The sequence below is a fragment of the Rhinatrema bivittatum genome, chromosome 9 (assembly GCF_901001135.1).
Source record: "Rhinatrema bivittatum chromosome 9, aRhiBiv1.1, whole genome shotgun sequence".
NCBI lineage: Eukaryota > Metazoa > Chordata > Amphibia > Gymnophiona > Rhinatrematidae > Rhinatrema > Rhinatrema bivittatum.
In genome coordinates, this window is record NC_042623.1 from 20,421,219 (window position 1) to 20,443,905 (window position 22,687).

Here is a 22,687-nt window from a genome sequence, read left to right on the forward strand (position 1 = left end):
TGCGTTAGGGCCTTATCGCATGCGATAAACGTTTAGAAAATAACCCCCTTAGCTTGATAAATCAGTGCGATAAATGTCTTGCTGAATATCCCTGATCCGGAAAGTATGGGACCAGCGCAGAGGGAAGCAGGGTGTGTGGTCATGCAACAGGAAAGGAAAAAGAGGTGCACTACAGGGGGCCTATTCCGTGTTTCTATGCTGCGATCCTATAGTCTCTTCCTTTTACGCAGCCAAAGCTGTCTGCAGGTTCTCCAAGGATCCCCATAAAATCTGGCAGGATCTTTAGTTTTTACGAATTCCAGCCTACTGCAGTCTCCTCTAGGGAGGCTGAGCTGATGAACTACTTCCTGTTTCTCCAGGTTCAGCCTTCAACAGTTTTCACTTGCAAGCAAACTACATTGGATGCACCGAAGGCACATCCCAGGTGCAGGGGAGCGTGTCTTCCACTGCAAGTCCTCGCATCAGGCAAGGCTGTGTTGTTACCTTTTTCTATCTAACGAGGAGGCATTCATTGACAAATATAACAGAGACAATCATCTCCCTTGCCGAGGTACATTACTTATTGCCGTGGCGGCTCCAAAAAACACACCATGAAGCAGCAGCCTCGAGACGGGCCATGGTGATGCTGTGCACGTGAGGCAGCATTACAGCGCCTGGCTAGGAGGCAAATGAGCCCCGTGTGCAGCATTTCAGCGACTGCATCCGAAGGAAAAGGAGCCCCAGGATACAGCATTACGGTGACTGGCCAAAGAGAAAATGCTCACCGAAGCATTCTAATCACCGAATGAGGGGACAAATGTTCACCACCACGCGTCCCAATGATTAACGTGACAACCACTATGAAGCTCACTGTCACTTAGCATGCAAGCCAAGGCAATAACGACTTAGGGCAGATGCATGCAAAATATGCAAATAGAGTGATAATTGACTCATGAGCCCTTATTATCCTCCATGAAAGAATCACTAAATTTACTGAGGCTGCTGGGAGTGGTTTTAAATGATTCACCCCCACCGCCTATAATCATCATCATTGCCATTTATTTATTTGTTTATTTAAGAAACTTTTTATACCGATATTAGTCGAAACATCAGATCGGTTTACAGTGGAACAAAAGAATGGAAAATACATTGAACAGGGAAGGGGGAAGGGGGGTACATAGAACCAATAGAAAGTATGGAAGGAGCAAAAAACGGGCACATAAGGCAACATGAGAAAAAACAAATGCAATGCAAATAAAGCAATTAAAACAATTAGAAAATGCAATTGATTAAATTAAATTAAGTTAAGTTAAAATTAAGAAACATAACTATGTACAAGGATAGGGTGAAGACTGTGAAGCCATGATCCAAGCATCCCCCTGCTCTCCCCAGAAGACATCCAAGGTTTACTTTTGTGGGACGGCTGGCAGATGGATCTGGCGTCTTCCTTTTGTGGCACTGGGGGGGGGATGGCTGCCTGGAAGGACTTTTAACGTCTTTGAAGGGGACAGGTAAGGGGGTGGATCGGGCTCAGATCCCCATATTGGTGTTCTTGAAGGGGGGGAATCTGGGCACAGAGATCCATGTTTTTGTTGACGGGGAAGAGGGGAGGGTTAGCATGAGGTATTCTGGAGATGCAGAGTGCGCGCATGGTAAAAGGCCCTCATTCACTCGAGCGACTTGACCCCTACGTTGGCTGGTGACTGTCCCACCATCCAGTATTTCTTGGCACATGAGTACATACCCTATGCAGTGACCAACAACATACTTTGTTATCAGAAAATGAGGCAAAACAGATATGGAGCAGATCTAGATCCGCTCGACCCCATTGGATCCTGCCTCCCTACGCATATTCATGCACTGAAAGGCACGCAATGCTGTATTTCAGCAACCTCGTGGTGACATCGTGCAGCCAGGGGTGCGGCGCTCAGTCCCTGTCTGGAATAACTTACCAGCGTCTTGTAGTCAATCTGCTGCCTGATGAGCTTATCCTCGCTCAGCGAATAACGCGCTTCCCCGGTGATCGAGTCAATGGGACCTTTCTCCATCTGCTGCTTGATGGCGCAGAACAGGGAGAAGAGCGGCTCTCCTGCACATTCCTTTCAGAGACAAACATCAAGGGAGACGGTTATTTTCCTCACCTGGCATCTACCTTCAGCCGGCTGTCACTGCTAGTATTACAGAGACCTGCAGGGCTTGGAACTCACAAAGCGGCTCGCGGCGTTCTGCTGGAATTAAGTCCACCCAGCGTTTTCGATCTGGCCCTCGGGTGCCATCCACAACAAATATTGCTTTTGAAAATTCAGAAGCGCGCGTGTAGTTCCAAACCCTGCCCGGACCCGTCCCCACACGCACCTTACCCCTACTGAGGATAAAGATGCATGCACAGTGGCACTAAACCTATTTTTACTAGCAAATAGAGAAGACCATTTTCAAAAAGAAAACACAAATAATCGAGGAGAGATTATTCTCACTGCTCCTGCATCTGTCTGCCTCTTAATTAGCTTATCTTCAAGCAACTGCGTCTTACAGGCCCGTCTTCTGGCATGGAAAAGAAGCCTTTTGCAAGAGGTAAGCTGCAATGAATTTGCTCCTGTAATTCTCTTTGGTTTGATTGAATCTGATCCTATTTTTGGTATTTATAGAATTCCCTAAACCAGGGTGCTTTATAACCAATTACCTACACCATCAATGTGTCCCTGCCCCAGAGAGCTGACAGCGTAAATAGGTCCCTGAGGCAACAGGAGATAAACGTGACTTGCCCAGGGGTCTCAACAAGTGACCACAGAAGTGATGACCCTGGTGCCCGCTCTGTGATTCTGGCCACCAGGGTCATCCATTTCTCCAAGCGTGTTATACAGGCAGCCTTGAAAACTCCTCCCCACACACACACACACACACACATACACACACGAGTTGCTGAGGGGAAGGTCTCATCTCAAGGCCTTTCCAGGAAGACTCCAGCTACGGGAGAGAATGCTAGGTGAGCTGAATGCTTTTCTCCTCCTTGTGCCTGGGTTAAGCAGGTTTGCTGGTGCTCTTTCACTGCAAGCAGAGCTCCGAAGCAAGGCCGAGGAGACAGGGGGGCAGAGGGAGGTTGTACCAGATCTGCTCGATTATTTCAGAATAACTGTACGCTGCGACTTTGGCGGCAGCTGAATCCTGCCCTCCCGGTCAGGGCGGGCTCGACTTTTCACCCCCAAACTTCCTTTAAAACCGAAAGTTTTAGCACACAGAAAGACTACTTGGCAAATACTGCAATAACCCAGAAATGATAAAAAAAAAAAAAAAAATAGAACAATATCAGATACATGACGACATTTCTAATTACTCATCAGCAGCAATAACAATCATAAGCAGTGAATAACAGCCGCTGAGGATCTCGGCTCAGTCCAGCTTAGATCTCCACCCCCACAGCCCAATGCAGTCAATACTTGAATCGTTCCCCATTAATCCAAATCTGAGCTTCTCAAAGCCAGCCATATCAAGACAAGGGTTCGATTTCCAGAATGTTGCAACGGGAACCCGGGCAGAAACCCAAAACTCTGCTGTGACGAGGTCGTGCCCAGATCCAGCCTGGCTACATTCAGTCCGATTTTCAACCGAGTCCCGATAGGTTTGGTGGAAAATTCAGATAAGGAAAGCAGTTAAAATCGACCCCCTTTTTATCTTTGCCACGGCGGTGGCCGTTTGACGATTGCCCCTTCCGCGTGTCAGGAGACAGCGTGAACATTTCAGGATGCCCTCCTTTCCACAGGGTTACGCTTATTTTGTGAATTTCTGTGCAGTAAATACCTCAAACAGTTAGAGTGGATTTTCCCTATTGGAAACTAGGGCAAGAAATGAAGCCGGCTAATGGCCACCGGAAGTAACAAATGGCAGGGCAGCTTTGAAAATGCAGGATGACATCACGGAGCGCCCCCAGAGATTTCAAGCGAACTGAACTGGCCCGTTTCCCTATGGAAAATGAAAAGAGGCCGGGGGGGGGGGGGAGGAGGGTCAAGGGCACACCGGGGTCATTCAGAGCTTTGCTAGCTGTAAGAGAAATTAATTCTTTTTTTAGGGGGGGGGAGCACGGGGGAAGACACACTGACACAATAAACTTATAAGACCGGTTTCCCTACAGGAAGCAAGGCAAAAAAAAAAATATATATATATAAAGTCTACCAGCCGCGCCATGTGTGAGCAGGCCATCGCCGGCTTTACGATTCTTGCTTTGGCAAATAGGTGTTAGGGAAAGTGAAGAATATATCTGAGCGATGGCGGGGGCTGACCGACAGGAAACGGCAGGGACGGGGAAGGGCCTGAGGGTCTTCTAGCCAGAGGCGCCAGCCCCGCGGCGGCACAACGCAGGAAACGGCGCACGACCGCCGGGCTCGTAGACCCAGGAAGAAGCCGGGCGAATGCGGCCGGCGAGGGTTACAGTCTAAATTAAAGCATTAAAAAAAACCCCCAACCTCCCAAAACCCACGGCAAAGCAGAAATGCCGAACGGATTTGCATAATTCCATATGCAGCAATATAAGGCCTGCAGGAGAAGGAAACACAGGGAGGCATGGCACCGGTTTTTTTTTGCCCGTACTATAAATTAGTCAGATAAGCCTGGGTCCATTTCCATATAAATCTGATCATCAATCTCTCTAGCACTGGGTTCTCTGAGTGAAATGTGCGGTCTCAGCTCCAGCAAGCAGGCACAGATATATTTTCCACATCTAATTATTTGTTTGTTTAATTAGCGCTATTTCATGTGTCATTTCCACTGGGCACAGGCGGTAAAAATGTTCTTGTAAAAAAAAGCTCAACCGGCAGGCGCCCTGATGTAGTTATAAAAGGTATGGATGAAAATCAAGGCAGCGGAGGTGCCTGGCACTGGGAAAAAAAAAATACAGAAGAGGATTGGGCTTTGCTGCTGCAGAGTAAAGATCCGGTCGTTGTCGGTTTTGACATAAGTGGCACAATATTGGGGGAAAAGAAAAAGTTTTTTTTTGTTTTTTTAAAGAAAATGCCTCGGAGTAAAGTTAATTTTATCAAGCCCGGGAGGTTCTCGCCCTAACATGATTCACTAAAACAGCAGGATTTGATCCCCGGGGGTAAAACAACTCCGGTCCCCCGCCGCGACACACGGGTCTGATTTTCAGGATGACCAAAATTACGCAAATGTGACGAAGGCCCCACATCGGGTCCTTGCCGCTGGAAACCGCTCTTAAAGCAACGTTACAGATCGTCCCTTGACCTCTGTTTTTTTGGTTCAGTGGCGGATGGAGTTTGGTTTGGAACAAGGTGGGCAGTGGTGCTTGTCTTCCCACTTTAAGGAACAAGGTGCGAGGGAATCCCTGGGGCAGTGCTCTCTGGTTTAATATAAACTGGTGCCTGTGAGTGCTGGGAGTGGAGCCAGAGAATGGGGAAGCTCTCTCTCTCTCTCTGCAGCTCATCAGGCAAAGGTCCGGCAAGGCCGTGTTTCCAAACTTCACTGACTGGACTCCTGGGCAGCGCCGCTCGGCAACCTGGTGGGGCGGAGCCCGGATACCGGTTTCGCCCTGGACCACTTGGGTTTCTCGCGTTGAATCTCGCAACGTGAACGAATTGGCGGGAAGATGCGAGAATTAAGTATCATCTCTCTCTCTCTCGAGTAAAAAGGCTCTAAGGATCTGGTGATCACAGCAGCGATGCAGACGTAGGAGGTGAGGCTATGTCGGAAAGTGAAAATTTAGAGGAAGGGTGGTTTTTTGCTGTTTTCCTGCTAACTCTCTGCTGTGCCGAACCTGTGATCCCATTTTGTAGCAAAGATCTTTCACATTTTTTTCTTTGACTGCTGGAACCTCCGACCAGAAAATAAAAATTCCTGTTGTTGAATGAGACTCTCTTTAACCTCAAGGCGTGGTTTCTTGAGTGGAGTTTGCCTTTCAGAGGAGATGTCGGGTTGAAGGACTTGCATTTACTGGGGCACAGCGCCAGATGGGTCACAGAGGGGAAAGAATTATTTTTGGTGTTGTTTTCCCTATCCAGAATGAGAAATACAGCCCCTGCTTTTGGGCCTACACGACCATTTTCTTTTTTTAATTGATGTGCACCTCAACGAGGCTGGTACTCTGCTCCTAAACAAACTTCAGAACCGCTGTCATTTTACGAGCTCGTCGAGGGATTGCACAAATGAACTCGTTTCTTGGACCAAAATGTAAGCAGGCAGAGCCGATGAATATTCATTATAGGTATCCCGGAATTCAAGCCAGTTTGAGGCTCTCGGGACCACAGCCGCCTACCCCGGTGTGGTCCGCCTGATTCCACATTTATCCCGTCCAGGATTTCCACCTTCCGTTCTGTGCGGTCTGACCTTCGTCCTGCACAAAGCACTGGAACGGATTCATCCGCTGACTTTTAGTGCTGCTGTAATCCACCCGGCATGTTCTTTGTTATAGACGGAATAGAAATTCTTTCAAATAAATAAATAAATAGGCTGGACTTGGAAAAATAACACGCACACTGAGGTTTATCACCGCTGCTGTTTTTTTGAGGTGCAAAATGCAGATCATGTGGTTAACCCTGTGCTCTGCACAGACTTCCAATAGCAAAACAGTGCAGCACACCCTCAGTACAACTCAATATTGGAGGGCTGTGACTGTGCACAGACGCCTACAAAAAACATGTTGGACTCTTATTATCAGTCTGGAAGGACAAATATCAGAAGGGGAAAGGGAAACCTTGATTCTTTTCTGTTGCCAGACTATTGTGTTTGTATGTCTGCCTTATATAGAATAAGAGAGCAGCTCTCATTCTGCACCTGTTCTGGCTTAATCTGTGTCAAGCTTCTGGCGCCCTTGTAAGCCTAGATGTGCTGTGGCGTATTCTTCCTCACTGCCTCTATTATTACAGTTTGTGGCCTCAGACAATGAAGTAATAAGAATCGGTTCCTCATGGTGAGACAGAGACCTCATCTGTCACAAAAAGCAGCACAGGTTTTAAACCAGGGGCCATGCTGTAAATTTTCTGATGCTTTCGTCTCTCACTGTCACCTCCTCCCCCCCCCCCACTCCCCATACCTTCAGAAACTTGTACAGCAGGAACGTAAACCAGTTGGTGAGCATCTTCTCTGCGACCGACTCCGTCCTGAAAACAACCAAAGGAAAAACTATGAAGGCAAAAACATTCTTATTCATGGGAGGTAGCCAAGCCGAGAAGAGACACTGAGGTCCGCTGTATGGTATATTGAAAGATATATTAAAATGCATATCATTTTGACATGATCCAAGATGTCAAGCCAATAATATAGGCATTACTCTACCCATCAAGGGTGATATATTTATTTATTTATTTATTTAAAGGATTTATATACCGGAGGTTCCTGTATAATATACATATCACCCCGGTTTACAAGGAACGGTAACTATCGCTTCATTTAGTGGTTTACATTGAACATGTTAAAAAAAACGGTTTACATTGAACAGGTTAAAAACTAAGTAACAAAACTTAAATATTATCACAAGATATCACACGGCAGCACTGGAGTTACTCTACTGATTCACTGCAATATATCACAAGATCTCACACGGCAGTACTGGAGTTACTCTATTGATTCACTGTGATATAATCACAAGATATCACACGGCAGTACTGGAGTTACTCTACTGATTCCTGCAATATATCACAAGATATCACACTGCAGTACTGGAGTTACTCTACTGATTCACTGCGATATATCACAAGATATCACATGACAGTACTGGAGTTACTCACTGATTCCTGCAATATATCACAAAGATATCACACTTGCAGTAGCTGGAGTTACTCTACGACTTCACCACTGCGATTACACCAGATATCACATGACAGTACTGGAGTTACTCTACTGATTCACCTGCGCTATATCACAAGATATCACACTGGCAGCCTACTGGAGTTCACTCTACTGATTCACACTGCGACGTATATCACAAGATATCACACTGCAGTACTGGATTACTCTACTGATTTCACTGCGATATCTCACAAGAATATCACACCGGCAGGACTGGAGTTACTCTACTACTGATTCCTGCAATATACACAAGATATCACACTGCAGTACCTGGAGTTTACTCTACTGATTCCACTGCGATATATCACAAGATATCACATGACAGTACTGGAGTTACTCTACTGATTCACTGCGATATATCACAAGATATCACATGACAGTACTGGAGTTACTCTACTGATTCACTGCGATATATCACAAGATATCACATGACAGTACTGGAGTTACTCTACTGATTCCTGCAATATATCACAAGATATCACACTGCAGTACTGGAGTTACTCTACTGATTCACTGCGCTATATCACAAGATATCACATGACAGTACTGGAGTTACTCTACTGATTCACTGCGATATATCACAAGATATCACATGACAGTACTGGAGTTACTCTACTGATTCACTGCAATATAATCACAAGATATCACACTGCAGTACTGGAGTTACTCTACTGATTCAATGCGATATAATCACAAGATATCACACGGCAGTACTGGAGTTACTCTACTGATTCAATGCGATATAATCACAAGATATCACACGGCAGTACTGGAGTTACTCTACTGATTCAATGCGATATAATCACAAGATATCACACGGCAGTACTGGAGTTACTCTACTGATTCACTGCAATGTATCACAAGATATCACACGGCAGTACCGGAGTTACTCTATTGATTCACTGCGATATATAATATAAGCCATTCTTAACATCTCTCCGCGGGACCTATCGACCCCCCTGCAACTTCATACTTCAACCCGTCCTCTGAGATTAGCGCAAAGAGGGACTCTTAGAACACCTACATTCAAAACCTCCTTTAGTAAAAGAGCCTTTTCCACCGCAGGCCCCAAACAGTGGAACCTGCTCCCACCGGACCTTAGGCTGGAACAATGCCCAATTACATTCAAGAAGAGGCTTAAGACGCTACTATTCAGACAAGCCTTCCCATAACACTCGTCCTTGCCTCATCCTCCACGGACCTTCTCTTCCTAAGCTCAGATGCCTAAGCACTTTTTCTTCCGCTGCCTAAGCTATTTAATATATGTATATTAGTTTCATTAAATCTATGGTAACCCTCCGCTACCCTCCCCCCCCACCTTCCAACCCCTCATTCCTACCCCCTCCCTCGGAATACCTTGTTACCCCAAAACGCCAACTCTTATCAGTTCTTACCAGTTTGACACGTTACTCCCCATGCTTAAGCTGTATCCAAGTTTTTCTCTCCCCCTGTTCTATGTAAGACAACTTTGTCACTGTTTTTATGGTTGCAATGTAAACTGGAGTGATAATTAACTCTGTTATTTGAACTTCGGTATAGAAAAGTTATTTATAAATAAATAAATAAATAAATATAATCACAAGATATCACACGGCAGTACTGCAGTTACTCTACTGATTCACTGTGATATAATCACAAGATATCACATGGCAGTACTGGAGTTACTCTACTGATTCACTGCGATATAATCACAAGATATCACACGGCAGTACTGGAGTTACTCTACTGATTTATTGTGATACATCACAAGATATCGGACAGCAACTTTGATGATTACAGCACTGTTGTGATACACTGCAATATATCATGCAGTACCGCTGCCCTTATTATGACGACACAACACTGTGATATATCAGTACATGCGCCATGACAACTTCTTTATTTAATTTGCTTCTCTATTTATGCTGCTAAGCAGAACACTTTAGCACTAAGGTTATTTCTAGAGGTGAAAACTTGGAACGAAAGCCAAGTAGCAGATGGGGAAGATATGAAATAGGCAAAGATAATGTACATTTACTTCATAGAGGTGGGGGCAAGGAAGCACATCACTTCAGTGCCAGAAACAAATCCTTGTCTGGGACCATGTGCCCAATGTACACACACACACACACACACATTTTTCTGTGTAATTCCGACATGACATTTTTGCATTAAGTTGGCTATGTTATGGTAGATAACATGACCAAAAATGTGTGCATGTGCCACATCCCAACCTATGGACCAATGTCAATATGAAACTGAGCCGATATTCCTCTGAAGTTAAAGCTAGGAAGGAAGGATGCTCGGATAACACAGAACCTTGTGTTCAAAAGTAATCCAGAAGCACTGACATCAGGCGTGAATAGCGACCGCACATTTTATTCTACAACCAGCAGTAATCTGGGGAGGGAGAAAAGAGAGGATATGATGTAGGCCGGGGTGATTTACCTGCAGGTGTAAGTTAATTGCAATAGAAACATAGAAATGACGGCAGAAGAAGACCAAACGGCCCATCCAGTCTGCCCAGCAAGCTTCACATTTTTTTCTCATACTTATCTGTTTCTCTTAGCTCTTTGGTTCTATTTCCCTTCCACCCCCACCATTAATGTAGAGAGCACTGATGGAGCTGCAACCAAGTGAAATATCTAGCTTGATTAGTTAGGGGTAGTAGGGGAAGTAACCGCCGCAATAAGCAAGCTACACCCATGCTTATTTGTTTTACCCAGACTGTGTTATTCAGCCCTTATTGGTTGTTTTTCTTCTCCCCTGCCGTTGAAGCAGGGAGCTATGCTGGATATGCGTGTAGTATCAGTTTTTCTTCTCCCCTGCCGTTGAAGCAGAGAGCTATGCTGGATATGCTTGTAGTATCAGTTTTTCTTCTCCCCTGCCGTTGAAGCAGAGAGCTATGCTGGATATGCGTGAAGTATCAGTTTTTCTTCTCCCCTGCCGTTGAAGCAGGATATGCATTGAAAGTGAAGTATCAGGCTTATTTGGTTTGGGGGTAGTAACCGCCGTAACAAGCCAGCTACTCCCCGCTTTGTGAGTGCGAATCCTTTTTTCTTCTCCCCTGCTGTTGAAGCAGAGAGCTATGCTGGATATGCGTGAAGTATCATTTTTTCTTCTCCCCTGCCGTTGAAGCAGAGAGCTATGCTGGATATGCGTGAAGTATCAGTTTTTCTTCTCCCCTGCCGTTGAAGCAGAGAGCTATGCTGGATATGCGTGAAGTATCAGTTTTTCTTCTCCCCTGCCGTTGAAGCAGGGAGCTATGCTGGATATGCGTGAAGTATCAGTTTTTCTTCTCCCCTGCTGTTGAAGCAGGGAGCTATGCTGGATATGCGTGAAGTATCAGTTTTTCTTCTCCCCTGCCGTTGAAGCAGGGAGCTATGCTGGATATGCGTGAAGTATCAGTTTTCTTCTCCCCTGCCATTGAAGCAGAGAGCTATGCTGGATATGCGTGAAGTATCAGTTTTTCTTCTCCCCTGCCGTTGAAGCAGAGAGCTATGCTGGATATGCATTGAAAGTGAAGTATCAGGCTTATTTGGTTTGGGGTAGTAACCGCCGTAACAAGCCAGCTACTCCCCACTTTGTGAGTGCAAATCCTTTTTTCCACATTTCCTCTTGCTGTTGTAGCTTAGAGCGATGTTGGAGTCACAGTAACCATGTGTATGTTTATTGAATAAGGGTATTGTCTCCAGGCAGTAGCCGTCATTCTGGCGAGCCACCCACTCTTTATTGACGGCCTCTTGATTTTATGGATCCACAGTGTTTATCCCATGCCCCTTTGAAGTCCTTCACAGTTCTGGTCTTCACCACTTCCTTCGGAAGGGCATTCCAGGCATCCACCACCCTCTCCGTGAAGAAATACTTCCTGACATTGGTTCTGAATCTTCCTCCCTGGAGCTTCAAATCGTGACCCCTGGTTCTGCTGATTTTTTTCCTATGGAAAAGGTTTGTCGTTGTCATTGGATCATTAAAACCTTTCAAGTATCTGAAAGTCTGTATCATATCACCTCTGCTCCTCCTTTCCTCCAGGGTGTACATATTTAGATTCTTCAATCTCTCCTCATAAGTCATTTGATGAAGACCTTCCACCTTTTTGGTCACCCTTCTCTGGACCGCCTCCATCTTGTCTCTGTCTCTTCGGAGATACGGTCTCCAGAACTGAACACAATACTCCAGGTGAGGTCTCACCAAGGACCTGTACAAGGGGATAATCACTTCCCTTTTCTTACTCGATATTTCTCTCTCTATGCAGCCCAGCATTCTTCTGGCTTTAGCTATCGCCTTGTCACATTGTTTCGCCGACTTCAGATCATTAGACACCATCACCCCAATGTCTGTCTCCTGCTCCGTGCACATCAGCCTTTCTCCCCCCATTGAATACAGTTCATTCGGATTTCCACTCCCCATATGCATGACTTTGCACTTCTTGGCATTGAATGTCAGCTGCCATGTCTTCGACCACTCTTCCATCTTCCTTAAATCCCGTCTCATTCTCTCCACTCCTTCCGGCGTGTCCACTCTGTTGCAGATCTTAGTGTCATCCGCAAAAAGACATACCTTACCTTCTATCCCTTCCGCAATGTCGCTCAGAAAGATATTGAAAAGGACCGGTCCCAACACCGATCCCTGCGGTACACCGCTTAAAACCGCTCTCTCTCAATCAGGAGCATCAGGAAGAGGTAGAAAATTCTGTTTAGGTGACAGGAAACTAGGGCAACTAACGTCTTTCATGGTTCATTATTTTGCTGAACGCTGCCTTCCGGGATCTGATTTTATTTGTTTTCTACGACGACACCCAGCTGCAGCTTTTTCTGTCCGGGCCTTGCTGGGGAAGTTCCGATGGGTCACCTCCTCTGCTGCTCCTCTGCTCACAAAGGAAGCAGAGAAAGCAACTTGGGCCTGTCCGGCCGCGCTCCATGGAACGGGATAAGTACAAGGCAGGTCGGCGCCAATCGCGGACCTCGGGCCCAGCGGCGGCTTCATTACAAACTCCAAAGCTGAAAGGGCGCGGCGGGAAATCTCACGCTCAGTCATAACAATCCAGGGGGGGCTGTGCTCCGTCGCTGCCCGGCGGGGGACCCCCCTCCTCCCCACCCCGATGCCCGTCTCAGCAGAACGAGGCACATCGCCGGCCTCCGCTCGGCTCTGTCGTTTCTTTCCTTGGCTGCCGCCTTTCCATTCCCAGGGGATGAAGGCAACTTACGAGAGAATGCGCAGGCTGCGGAGGGGAAGGGAAGAGAGAATGAAAGGTGGGGGAGAGGAGGCGCATAGAGAGAAACGCGTGGTAAAGGCAGAAGACTTCAGAAGGGTAACAAGACATGAAAGGAAGAAGAAGAAAAGCTGCCATGGAGTAAGAAAAAAGGAAATAGTAAAAAAAAAAAAAAAAATCAAAATCAAAACCTGGTGGAGCCTGAAAGAAAGGAAGTGGAGAAAGAGAGTGAACGGTGAGAGCGACACAGATCGGGAGCTCTGCCAATCCCACTTACAGTACTGACGGCAGACACATAACATAAAAAAAAGTTACCGCTCGGTGCCCACGAGTTCTGGCTTGATCGTTTAAAACACTAAGAAATGAATCCACTTCCAGCGCTAAGCAGAAACGCGCGCAGATCCAGAGACGAAGGAGCCGTCCTTCAGAGAGAAGACGAGGATGAACGTTTGCAAGCATCGGTGAAAGTGAGCGTTCGGCGGACTGCTCTGCACCGAGTGACCGGAGCGGGGGGCGGCCAGGGCTCCTGCTTCATACAGGACAGTCACAGGATGTGCACATGCAGGGGAAAAAGGACCGGGCCTGAATTTCACATGTGAAGCACAAAGCCAGATCTAGGATTTAAAAAAAATAAAAATAAAAAAAAGGGGGGGGGGTTGCACCGTTCTCCCCTTACCCCTCACTCTCATCTGTTCTTTCTCCCACTCTCGCTCCCCTCGCCTTCTGCTCCTTCCAAGTTCCTCTCCACCTATCCCCTGCTGCCATATTTCTCTGTCTCCATCTCCCTCGAAATCTCTTCATCTCCCATTCCCAGCTTATTCCTCTCTTTCCCTCCTTAATTTCTTTCCATGCCCTCCTTCTCCCAAGGTTTCTCTTCCTCTCCTCCTGCCCTTGGATTCTTCTCTGTCTTTCCCTTCGGTTCTTTTCCATCTTTCACTTCCCCTGCACGTCTTCGTCAGCTTCTCCTGCTCTTTAATTTCTCACTATCTCCTCTTGCCTCCCCTTAGGTTCTTTACCATCTCTCCACTCCCCACCCCTCCTCTCAGTTTCTTAGGGCACAGGGTGGGCTTTTAAAGATGGTAATGTTTCGGTCTGCTTTTAACAAGGGGATGTCCTGCATTCTGGGGATGTGTCAGCGGCCACCCTAGAAGAGGGTCAGAAAAGGTCACAGAGGGGCTGTGAATTTCTCCAGGGCAAGCACCACAGACCTGTGAGATCCTGCAGGAGCCTCCAGACATCTGCATTACAGGGCCATGCGGGATACGGCCTCCTGCAGGAAATCTCAGGAACCCGCCTTACAGGTACATGCATGTGGCATGTGTGTACATATGACAATGCATTTGAGCTGCTGGGTATGTGTCTATGTGTGTGCGCAGGCGGGGGAAGGGGCAGTAATGCTGACGTGCATTTGAACGGATGGTTGCGTGTCTTACCTCCTGAGGAGCAGCTTGGGATGGTTTTTGCTCTCCAGGTTCTTGTCAATGAGGTCCGACAGCAGCTGCTTCAGAACGTCGGTGGCGTACTCCAGCTTACTCTGCAGCACTGTCATGATGAGCGAAGCCACATTGCCACGATCCCGCATGGAGAAGCTTCTCTGGGACTCCAGTGTTCGGATGAAGGACAGCAGGAAGACCTTGTTATTAATCATCTGCGCAAAGAGCTTTAAGCCCTTCTCCACCCGTTCTTGTCTGTACCCAGGGACCTGTCACAGAGGAAAGAAGGGAAAATAAACCAGATACAGGTTCCAGTGCAGCAAACTCCGCTGTCTTGACCGTTTCTGTAGTACCAGCCTGGACTCAGTCTATGTTCCCAGGAGGCACTGCAGAGAAAGCTGAAAATCTAAAAGGCCCTGCTGATAGCCCAAGTCATCACACGCACCTTGCTAAGCATTGCAACCCTCAGTGCCTGTTTCAAATTTATTTTAAAATGTTATATTCCGATTCTATTAGGTCAATCGTACTAAATGGATTACAATATAACATTTACAATAATACAGTAATAACTAAACCAGGGCATCAGGATGCTAACCATGCAGAGAGCAGATTACTATCCCAGCAAATAAGCTTCAAATGTGTTGTCCATTCGGAATTTCAATACTTTTTTTCAATACATGCCGGGGAACCTGATCTGCAAAGTGTGCTGCGGCTTTCTTGTATTTGTGATAGTTATGTGCACAGTCTAATGCCACAAAACCACTGGCCAATGCTTCCCTGTTGAGAACTGTCAGCTGCCCTTAGCCTTGCATGGAGGAAGGAGTAATACTGAGTCTTGGAAAAAGGAGTCTGGAATCGTAAATGGGCCACAGGGTACACAGACGTCCTTCTTAAGGATCGCACCCTTAGTAGTCCAAAGATCCCCAAGTGGGGGCACTTGGTCAGTAATTCTTGGACACCTTGCCAGGCCGGACCCTGGATCAGAGGTCAGGATGCTAAGGATGCAGGGGAACGGGAAGCGAGCAGAAGAATGCAAGCCAGACACAACACTTCAAGTCAGCTCCAGCTCATGAAGGAGCATTTAGAAAGCCCTGGTTCTTTGATCACACTGGTTATTTATTTAATTTCCCTTCACTTGACAGAAACAGAAGAAATACCAGGATGCCTAGAGGAGGGGGATTCGTACAGCCATGACTAGTCGGTTCTATCACTCATGAGCTGGAGCTGGGATTTCCAGGGTCTGCTCCAACACGTCTTTTAGTAAAAGAGGCACTGGGATCTTGCCCTTATCCTGAAGCCTGGCTGGCTAAAAATCAGTTAGGGGCCAATACAATACAATGTGCTCAGCCGCGCGCCCTGGATAACCCGCAGTTGGTTGCGGGTTATCCAGTGCGCTCAGCCGCGCGCACTGGATAACCCGCAGTTGGTTGCGGGTTGAATAGGCGCTAATTAGTCGCCTAATGCAATAAGGGGATTAGCGTCTATTCAATGCGTGTCCGACGCGGAGTGAGTCTAATAGCGCTAATCACATGCAAATGCAGGCTATTAGCATTCACTCCAGATGCAAAAAAAAAATAAAAATGTGCGTCTAGGAGCAGGCGTTAATTGCTGAGCGCTCCTTAAACCAGTACAGAAAAGCAGGAAAAAACCCGCTTTTCTGTACTGCCTCCTACTTAATATCGTTGCGATATTAAGTAGGAGGAAAAACAAAATTAAATAAAGTTAAAATATAGAAAAAAAAACACTGGCGGTCGGGTGCAGGAAACAGACGCTCGAATGACAAGTGTCCGTTTCCTGAACCCCCTGGCTGTGCGGCGTTTAGGAAAACCAATGCCGATAAACTTGGTGTCGGATTTCCTAACCGCGGACCGCCAATGCCGATTGGGTTCTCATTAGCAAGGAGGCGCTAGGGGGTGCAAACTTATTGCATCGGCCCCTCAGTGCTTTAAAACTCTGACTTCCCCTCAAGGGAGTTTCAAATGTCTTTGTGTTTGTAAAGGAAATGAAATGAATTTTAAACTGGTCTGGGGGGGGGGGCAGGAGGAGGACCTGCTCCTGGGTATTGTGTGAATTTATGTGGCAAATCTTCGTGGGGCAGGGAGATGGGGGATTAAAAGAGCTTCCTTGCACGGTCAGGGGTTGTGCTGCCAGCGTGCATCGCTGCTCTACTATCCAACGAGAAGAGTTAAAGGCTGGAGAAGACAAGAGGTGCCAAGGAAAACGCTAAGACTCCTCCAGCGTGGCGGGACGGGCGCGTTAGCCCGGGACAAGGTGAGCCGCGTGGTATTCTCTGATCTAACAGGATGCAGCAGGGTCTGGGCACATTCGCTGAAGGTGGGGAGGACAAGGACCAGCGAGAGAAGTGGGAAGCACTAGTTTTCATAGCGAGCGGCGAGCATTGGGTGAGGTCTAACAGAGGACGTGGAAGACAGAACGGGAGTGCAATGCATTCACACATTCTTTGGGGATACAAAGCTGTGGCCTCTCAAGCAGCACGACCTATGAGAAAGGGGTCGCTTTGGATGTCCGATGCTCAGAGCCTTCTGCCATGGGCAGCTTCCGCTGGCCTCAGGGTCTCAACCACATGCAGCATGAGTACTTGGCAGCCTCCCCGAGCACAACGGTAAACAAAAATCTATAACTGAAGTACTTATCTCCGGATGGTAGGCAGCCAGAGGCAAAAAAGCCCAGGCATCCCTTCTGTCTTTATGCTACTATGTTATAGCTCAGAATCCTCTCTTAAGCTCGATACAGTAGACATTTCCTCATTCAGCATGATGGAATGAGCCATCGCAGCTCTACCATGCCAAGTAACACCTCTTTTGGCAGAAGAGGCATTAGAACATCTGTGCTTGCTGAAATGTATCTGATGGGTTGGCAACGTAGCCCAAGTGATTAAGAGGAAAAACAACGAAAGCTGGAAATATCAGATCTCTGCCACTGTCAGCCAATCACTGTGTAATCTCGAGAAAGTCGTCATGTCCAACGTTGCCCAAGATTAAAATGTTACCTTGCACATGCCCTCTAACTTCCACATAGCTCTCAGCCTGAGGGGTGGACCTGGGGTTGTTGTCCCTCCGCTGTCAGCAGTGCATGTCCCTTGGCTGTGCGTGACAGCAAACATATAGGACACTTCAGTTGAGTCAGTCTTGCTTACTCTTGGAAGCACAAACACAACATCATAAGTTTATCCGGCTAACTTTAGGACAGATCTATGGCATGACCAGAGTTAGCTGGCTATGTTATCTGGCTAACGCTGAAGATCAGAGTTGTGGAACTCACAGTATTTGAAAGGTAGCTCTCCACTATTTGAAATGGGTCATGTCTTCCAACAGAATTAAAGGGAACACTTAGTCTGAGTTTGGACATGTAGATATTCAAAAGGGTTTCTCCGGCTAGTCCAGAGATTGGAATTTCCTGTACCTCTTAGAGAGATTTTATCTGGGTAAGCCATTACCTGGCAAAACGTTAGCTAAATAAAGAAGCAGGATGGAGACATTGCAGGGCCTTATCTAGCTGGCGCCAAAATTCAGCACTAGCTGTATAAATTTAGCTGGATATGTCTGGCTGGAAAAACTTGCTGTTCTAACTCTGTGCAGATATATTCAGTGGCAGACTTATCTGACTAAGTGCCGCTGAAAACAGCATCCAGGTGAAGTCACCCGGGGAACTCTTCCACTCACCAACTGCTGAATATTGACCTCAATGTTTGGAACTAGGTCAGCACGATGCCAATATTTATTTTCAGCCCTGGCTAATATTACTTGAGTTTATTTTATTTATTTATTTATTCACTTTTATATACAGATATTTGTGTTGGCTTCATATCGGTTTACAAAGAAAATCAAAGAAAATACAGCAAAATCCATTGGTAAGAACAATTTGCAACAATTCAGAACTTTAGCTAAAATAAAGGCAAGACTATTAACTGAAATTAAAACCTAACATCAATTACTCTAAAAAAGAAAAAAAACCTCTAAATTCTAAAATTGCCCTTAAAATTATAAATAATGAGTAAAGTAAACAAAATACAGTAAATATAATTCTGAATAAAACAAAGTAAAATAAAATGCGAATAAAATAATTAAAACAATATCTAGGGAATCAGCCCGACTGTGTAAATGCTTGTTCAAATAAGCATGTCTTCAGTTTTGTTTTGTTTTTTGAATGAATGTGGGTTTGACTCAAGCCTTATGTCTCATGGTAATGTATTCCATACTTTATGACCTGCCAGTGATAGGACCCTGTCTCGATCAGTGTTTAAATGAGCTGATTTTGGAGATGGAATGGATAAAAGAGCTTTACCTGAGGACTGTAAATTTCGCTGTGGAGTGTGAATATACAGGGCCGCATTCAGCCATTCGATTTTTTCACTGTATATGGTTTTGTGTATTAAGGTCAGACATTTAAACTGAATTCTATGATAAATGGGAAGCCAGTGGAGGTCTTTCAAAACGGGGGTAATGTGGTCCTATTTTTTGCAGCTGGTTAAAAGCCGAGCAGTGGTCTCAGCACTAGGACTCATGTAGCGAGCTGAAAGCTTTCATGTGGCTGCTCTACCACCCTGCGTACAATGCATGCATTTGCTCATTGCCTGTACAACATCCATTGCGGAACAACGGTGGGCTATCAGCACCACAGAAACAGGTATCACTAGGGCCAATAACACAGAAGATATTTATGTCATGTTTTATTTTTGCCATTCAGAGTTTGTTCTATCAATATTGTGATATTGCTTCTTTTTATTGTTAACTTTTATGCATGTATTCTTGTACCCTGCACTGAAATTGGAGGGTGCAGGATATAAATACTTTTAAATAAATAAATGACCGGTTTCTTGCTGTGTTTTGTCTGTCTGTCTTGCCTAGACTGTAAGCTCCAAAGAATAGGAACTGTCCATGAAGGTGTCTCTCTACAGCACTGCAAACATGTATTATGCGCTATGTAAATCATGATGATAATAATAATAATGATAATGACCCATCATGACCAGCAGTCATGTGCACGGAATGCAAAGCTTGTCTATTTTTTTTTAATCTGTTTATATGAGCCAACAATCAGACAAGGAAGCTGCTTGAATGCATAGCAATTCTTACATTCAAATCATGGCGAAGGATCCAACAGAAGAAAATAGGATAATGCATAAACGTTGGCAAGTTAAATGTAAGACATTGATAAGACAGGCTAAGAGAGAATTTGAAAAGAAGTTGGCCGTACAGGCAAAAACTCACAGTAAAAACTTTTTACAATATATCCGAAGCAGAAAGCCTGTGAGGGAGTCAGTTGGACCGTTAGATGATCGAGGGGTTAAAGGGGCACTTAGAGAAGATAAGGCCATCGTGGAAAGATTAAATGATTTCTTTGCTTTAGTGTTTACTGAAGAGGATGTTGGGGAGGTACCTGTACTGGAGAAGGTTTTCATGGGTAATGATTCAGATGGACTGAACCAAATCACGGTGAACCTAGAAGATGTGGTAGACCTGATCGACAAACTGAAGAGTAGTAAGTCACCTGGACTGGATGGTATACACCCCAGAGTTCTGAAGGAACTGAAAAATGAAATTTCAGACCTATTAGTAAAAATTTGTAACCTATCATTAAAATCATCCATTGTACCTGAAGACTGGAGGACAGCTAATATAACCCCAATATTTAAAAAGGGCTCCAGGGGCGATCCAGGAACTACAGACCAGTTAGCCTGACTTCAGTGCCAGGAAAAATAGTGGAAAGTGTTCTAAACATCAAAATCACAGAACATATAGAAAGACATGGTTTAATGGAACAAAGTCAGCATGGCTTTACCCAAGGCAAGTCTTGCCTCACAAATCTGCTTCACTTTTTTGAAGGAGTTAATAAACATGTGGATAACAGTGAATCGGTTGATGTAGTGTACTTTGATTTTCAGAAGGCGTTTGACAAAGTTCCTCATGAGAGGCTTCTAGGAAAAGTAAAAAGTCATGGGATAGGTGGCGATGTCCTTTCCTGGATTACAAACTGGCTAAAAGACAGGAAACAGAGAGTAGGATTAAATGGACAATTTTCTCAGTGGAAGGGAGTGGGCAGTGGAGTGCCTCAGGGATCTGTATTGGGACCCTTACTTTTCAATATATTTATAAATGATCTGGAAAGAAATACGATGAGTGAGATAATCAAATTTGCAGATGATACAAAATTGTTCAGAGTAGTTAAATCACAAGCAGATTGTGATAAATTGCAGGAAGACCTTGTGAGACTGGAAAATTGGGCATCCAAATGGCAGATGAAATTTAATGTGGATAAGTACAAGGTGATGCACATAGGGAAAAATAACCCATGCTATAATTACACAATGTTAGGTTCCATATTAGGTGCTACAACCCAAGAAAGAGATCTAGGCGTCATAGTGGAAAACACATTGAAATCGTCGGTTCAGTGTGCTGCGGCAGTCCAAAAAGCAAACAGAATGTTGGGAATTATTAGAAAGGGAATGGTGAATAAAATGGAAAATGTCATAATGCCTCTGTATCGCTCCATGGTGAGACCGCACCTTGAATACTGTGTACAATTCTGGTCGCCGAATCTCAAAAAAAGATATAATTGTAATGGAGAAGGTACAGAGAAGGGCTACCAAAATGATAAGGGGAATGGAACAGCTCCCCTATGAGGAAAGATTAAAGAGGTTAGGACTTTTCAGCTTGGAGAAGAGATGGCTGAGGGGGGATATGATAGAGGTGTTTAAAATCATGAGAGGTCTAGAATGGGTAGATGTGAATCGGTTATTTACTCTTTCGGATAATAGAAAGACTAGGGGGCACACCATGAAGTTAGCGTGTGGCACATTTAAAACTAATCGGAGAAAGTTCTTTTTCACTCAACGCACAATTAAACTCTGGAATTTGTTGCCAGAGGATGTGGTTAATGCAGTTACTATAGCTGTGTTTAAAAAAGGATTGGATAAGTTCTTGGAGGAGAAGTCCATTACCTGCTATTAATTGAGTTGACTTAGAAAATAGCCCCTGCTATTACTAGCAATGGTAACATGGAACAGACTTAGTTTTTGGGTACTTGCCAGGTTCTTATGGCCTGGATTGGCCACTGTTGGAAACAGGATGCTGGGCTTGATGGACCCTTGGTCTGACCCAGTATGGCATGTTCTTATGTTGTTATCCCAAGACTTAACCCTTAGGCTCAAACATCATTTTACAGTAATAACAGAAACCCCAGCACACACACACACCACAGTCATACCCCATTCACCCACTCACTCCACCATCCAAGCTTGGGAAGCTATAACGATTCACACTCTCCTTAAAACATTTTCCCAAATTTAAAAAAAGCCTTTAAGGACTGTAAATGCCCTTTTTGGGAGTAGATCTTTCTGCTGCAATTTCTCAACTTGCGGAGTGCTCTGCATCAGCGCTTTCCAACGCGCAAATTCAGGGACATTGCTAGTTTCACAGCACAGCGACACAGCTTTCTTAGCAAGCAACAGGGCCGATGCTAGAAACCTCTCACCCCCCCCGCGGAAGCCGGGTACTCCTGGCCCACCCCCCCAAAATATCATCTAAGAAGTCTGTAGCCTCATCCCAAAACTCTTGTTGGTTAAAGCAGCCAGTGAACATGTGACATAGAGTCCCAATATGGGTGTTACATTTAATACAAGAATCAGATGCCCAGAGTCGCATTTTAACCCCCAGCATTACTCTGTGCATCAATTTAAACTGGATTGCTCGCATGTCCGCAGCCAGACAATATTTGTGAATCAGTGCATAAGCCAAACACAGGGATTCCACTTTGATTTTGTTCCCCCAAATCCTCACTCCACCTCGCCATCAAATGTGCCAAGTGGGAGGAGGGAAAAAGTGCTTTTAAATCAGAGGCCCATATTGAAATTTGTATTAAATTTAGGAGTAGTGTCGAGAAAACTAGCTTCCTCATCCGTAAGGTCAATGAGACAGCTCTCCAGCACAAACACTGACCCCATAGTGGCAGGCCTGCAGAAAAGCAAAGAATTGACTATTCGGCAACTCCCATTCAACCTGCAATGGCTGAAAAGAAAACCAACAAGGGGTATCCGGATCCACTAAGGCCACCAAAATCCGCAGCCCCTTGCTAGCCTAATCTCGAAACACAGCGCACTGAAGCCCAGGCAAGAGCTCCAAATTCCCCAGCAGGGTAAGAAAGGGTGACACCCCAGCATCGCATCCCAGAAGCCCTCGCCACCACACCCAGGCTTTCAGGACAGCTACCAACCAGAAGGCAGAGACCCCTAAGGAACTGAGAGTATTCTGCGGCGCATTTACCAAATTAATTG

The 22,687-nt window shown here is 45.5% G+C and overlaps 1 protein-coding gene across 1 annotated transcript in view; it reads right to left on the reverse strand.

The window, feature by feature from the left end:
- Positions 1-22,687, reverse strand: part of PLXNA4 (plexin A4) — a 970,847-nt gene that overhangs the window by 110,716 nt on the left and 837,444 nt on the right. The window contains exons 22-24 of the mRNA XM_029615156.1: positions 14,395-14,663; positions 7,016-7,082; positions 1,932-2,078 (exon numbers count right to left, since the gene is read on the reverse strand). Coding sequence (XP_029471016.1) covers positions 1,932-2,078; positions 7,016-7,082; positions 14,395-14,663 — 483 coding nt within the window. The remainder of the gene's footprint in view (positions 1-1,931; positions 2,079-7,015; positions 7,083-14,394; positions 14,664-22,687) is intronic.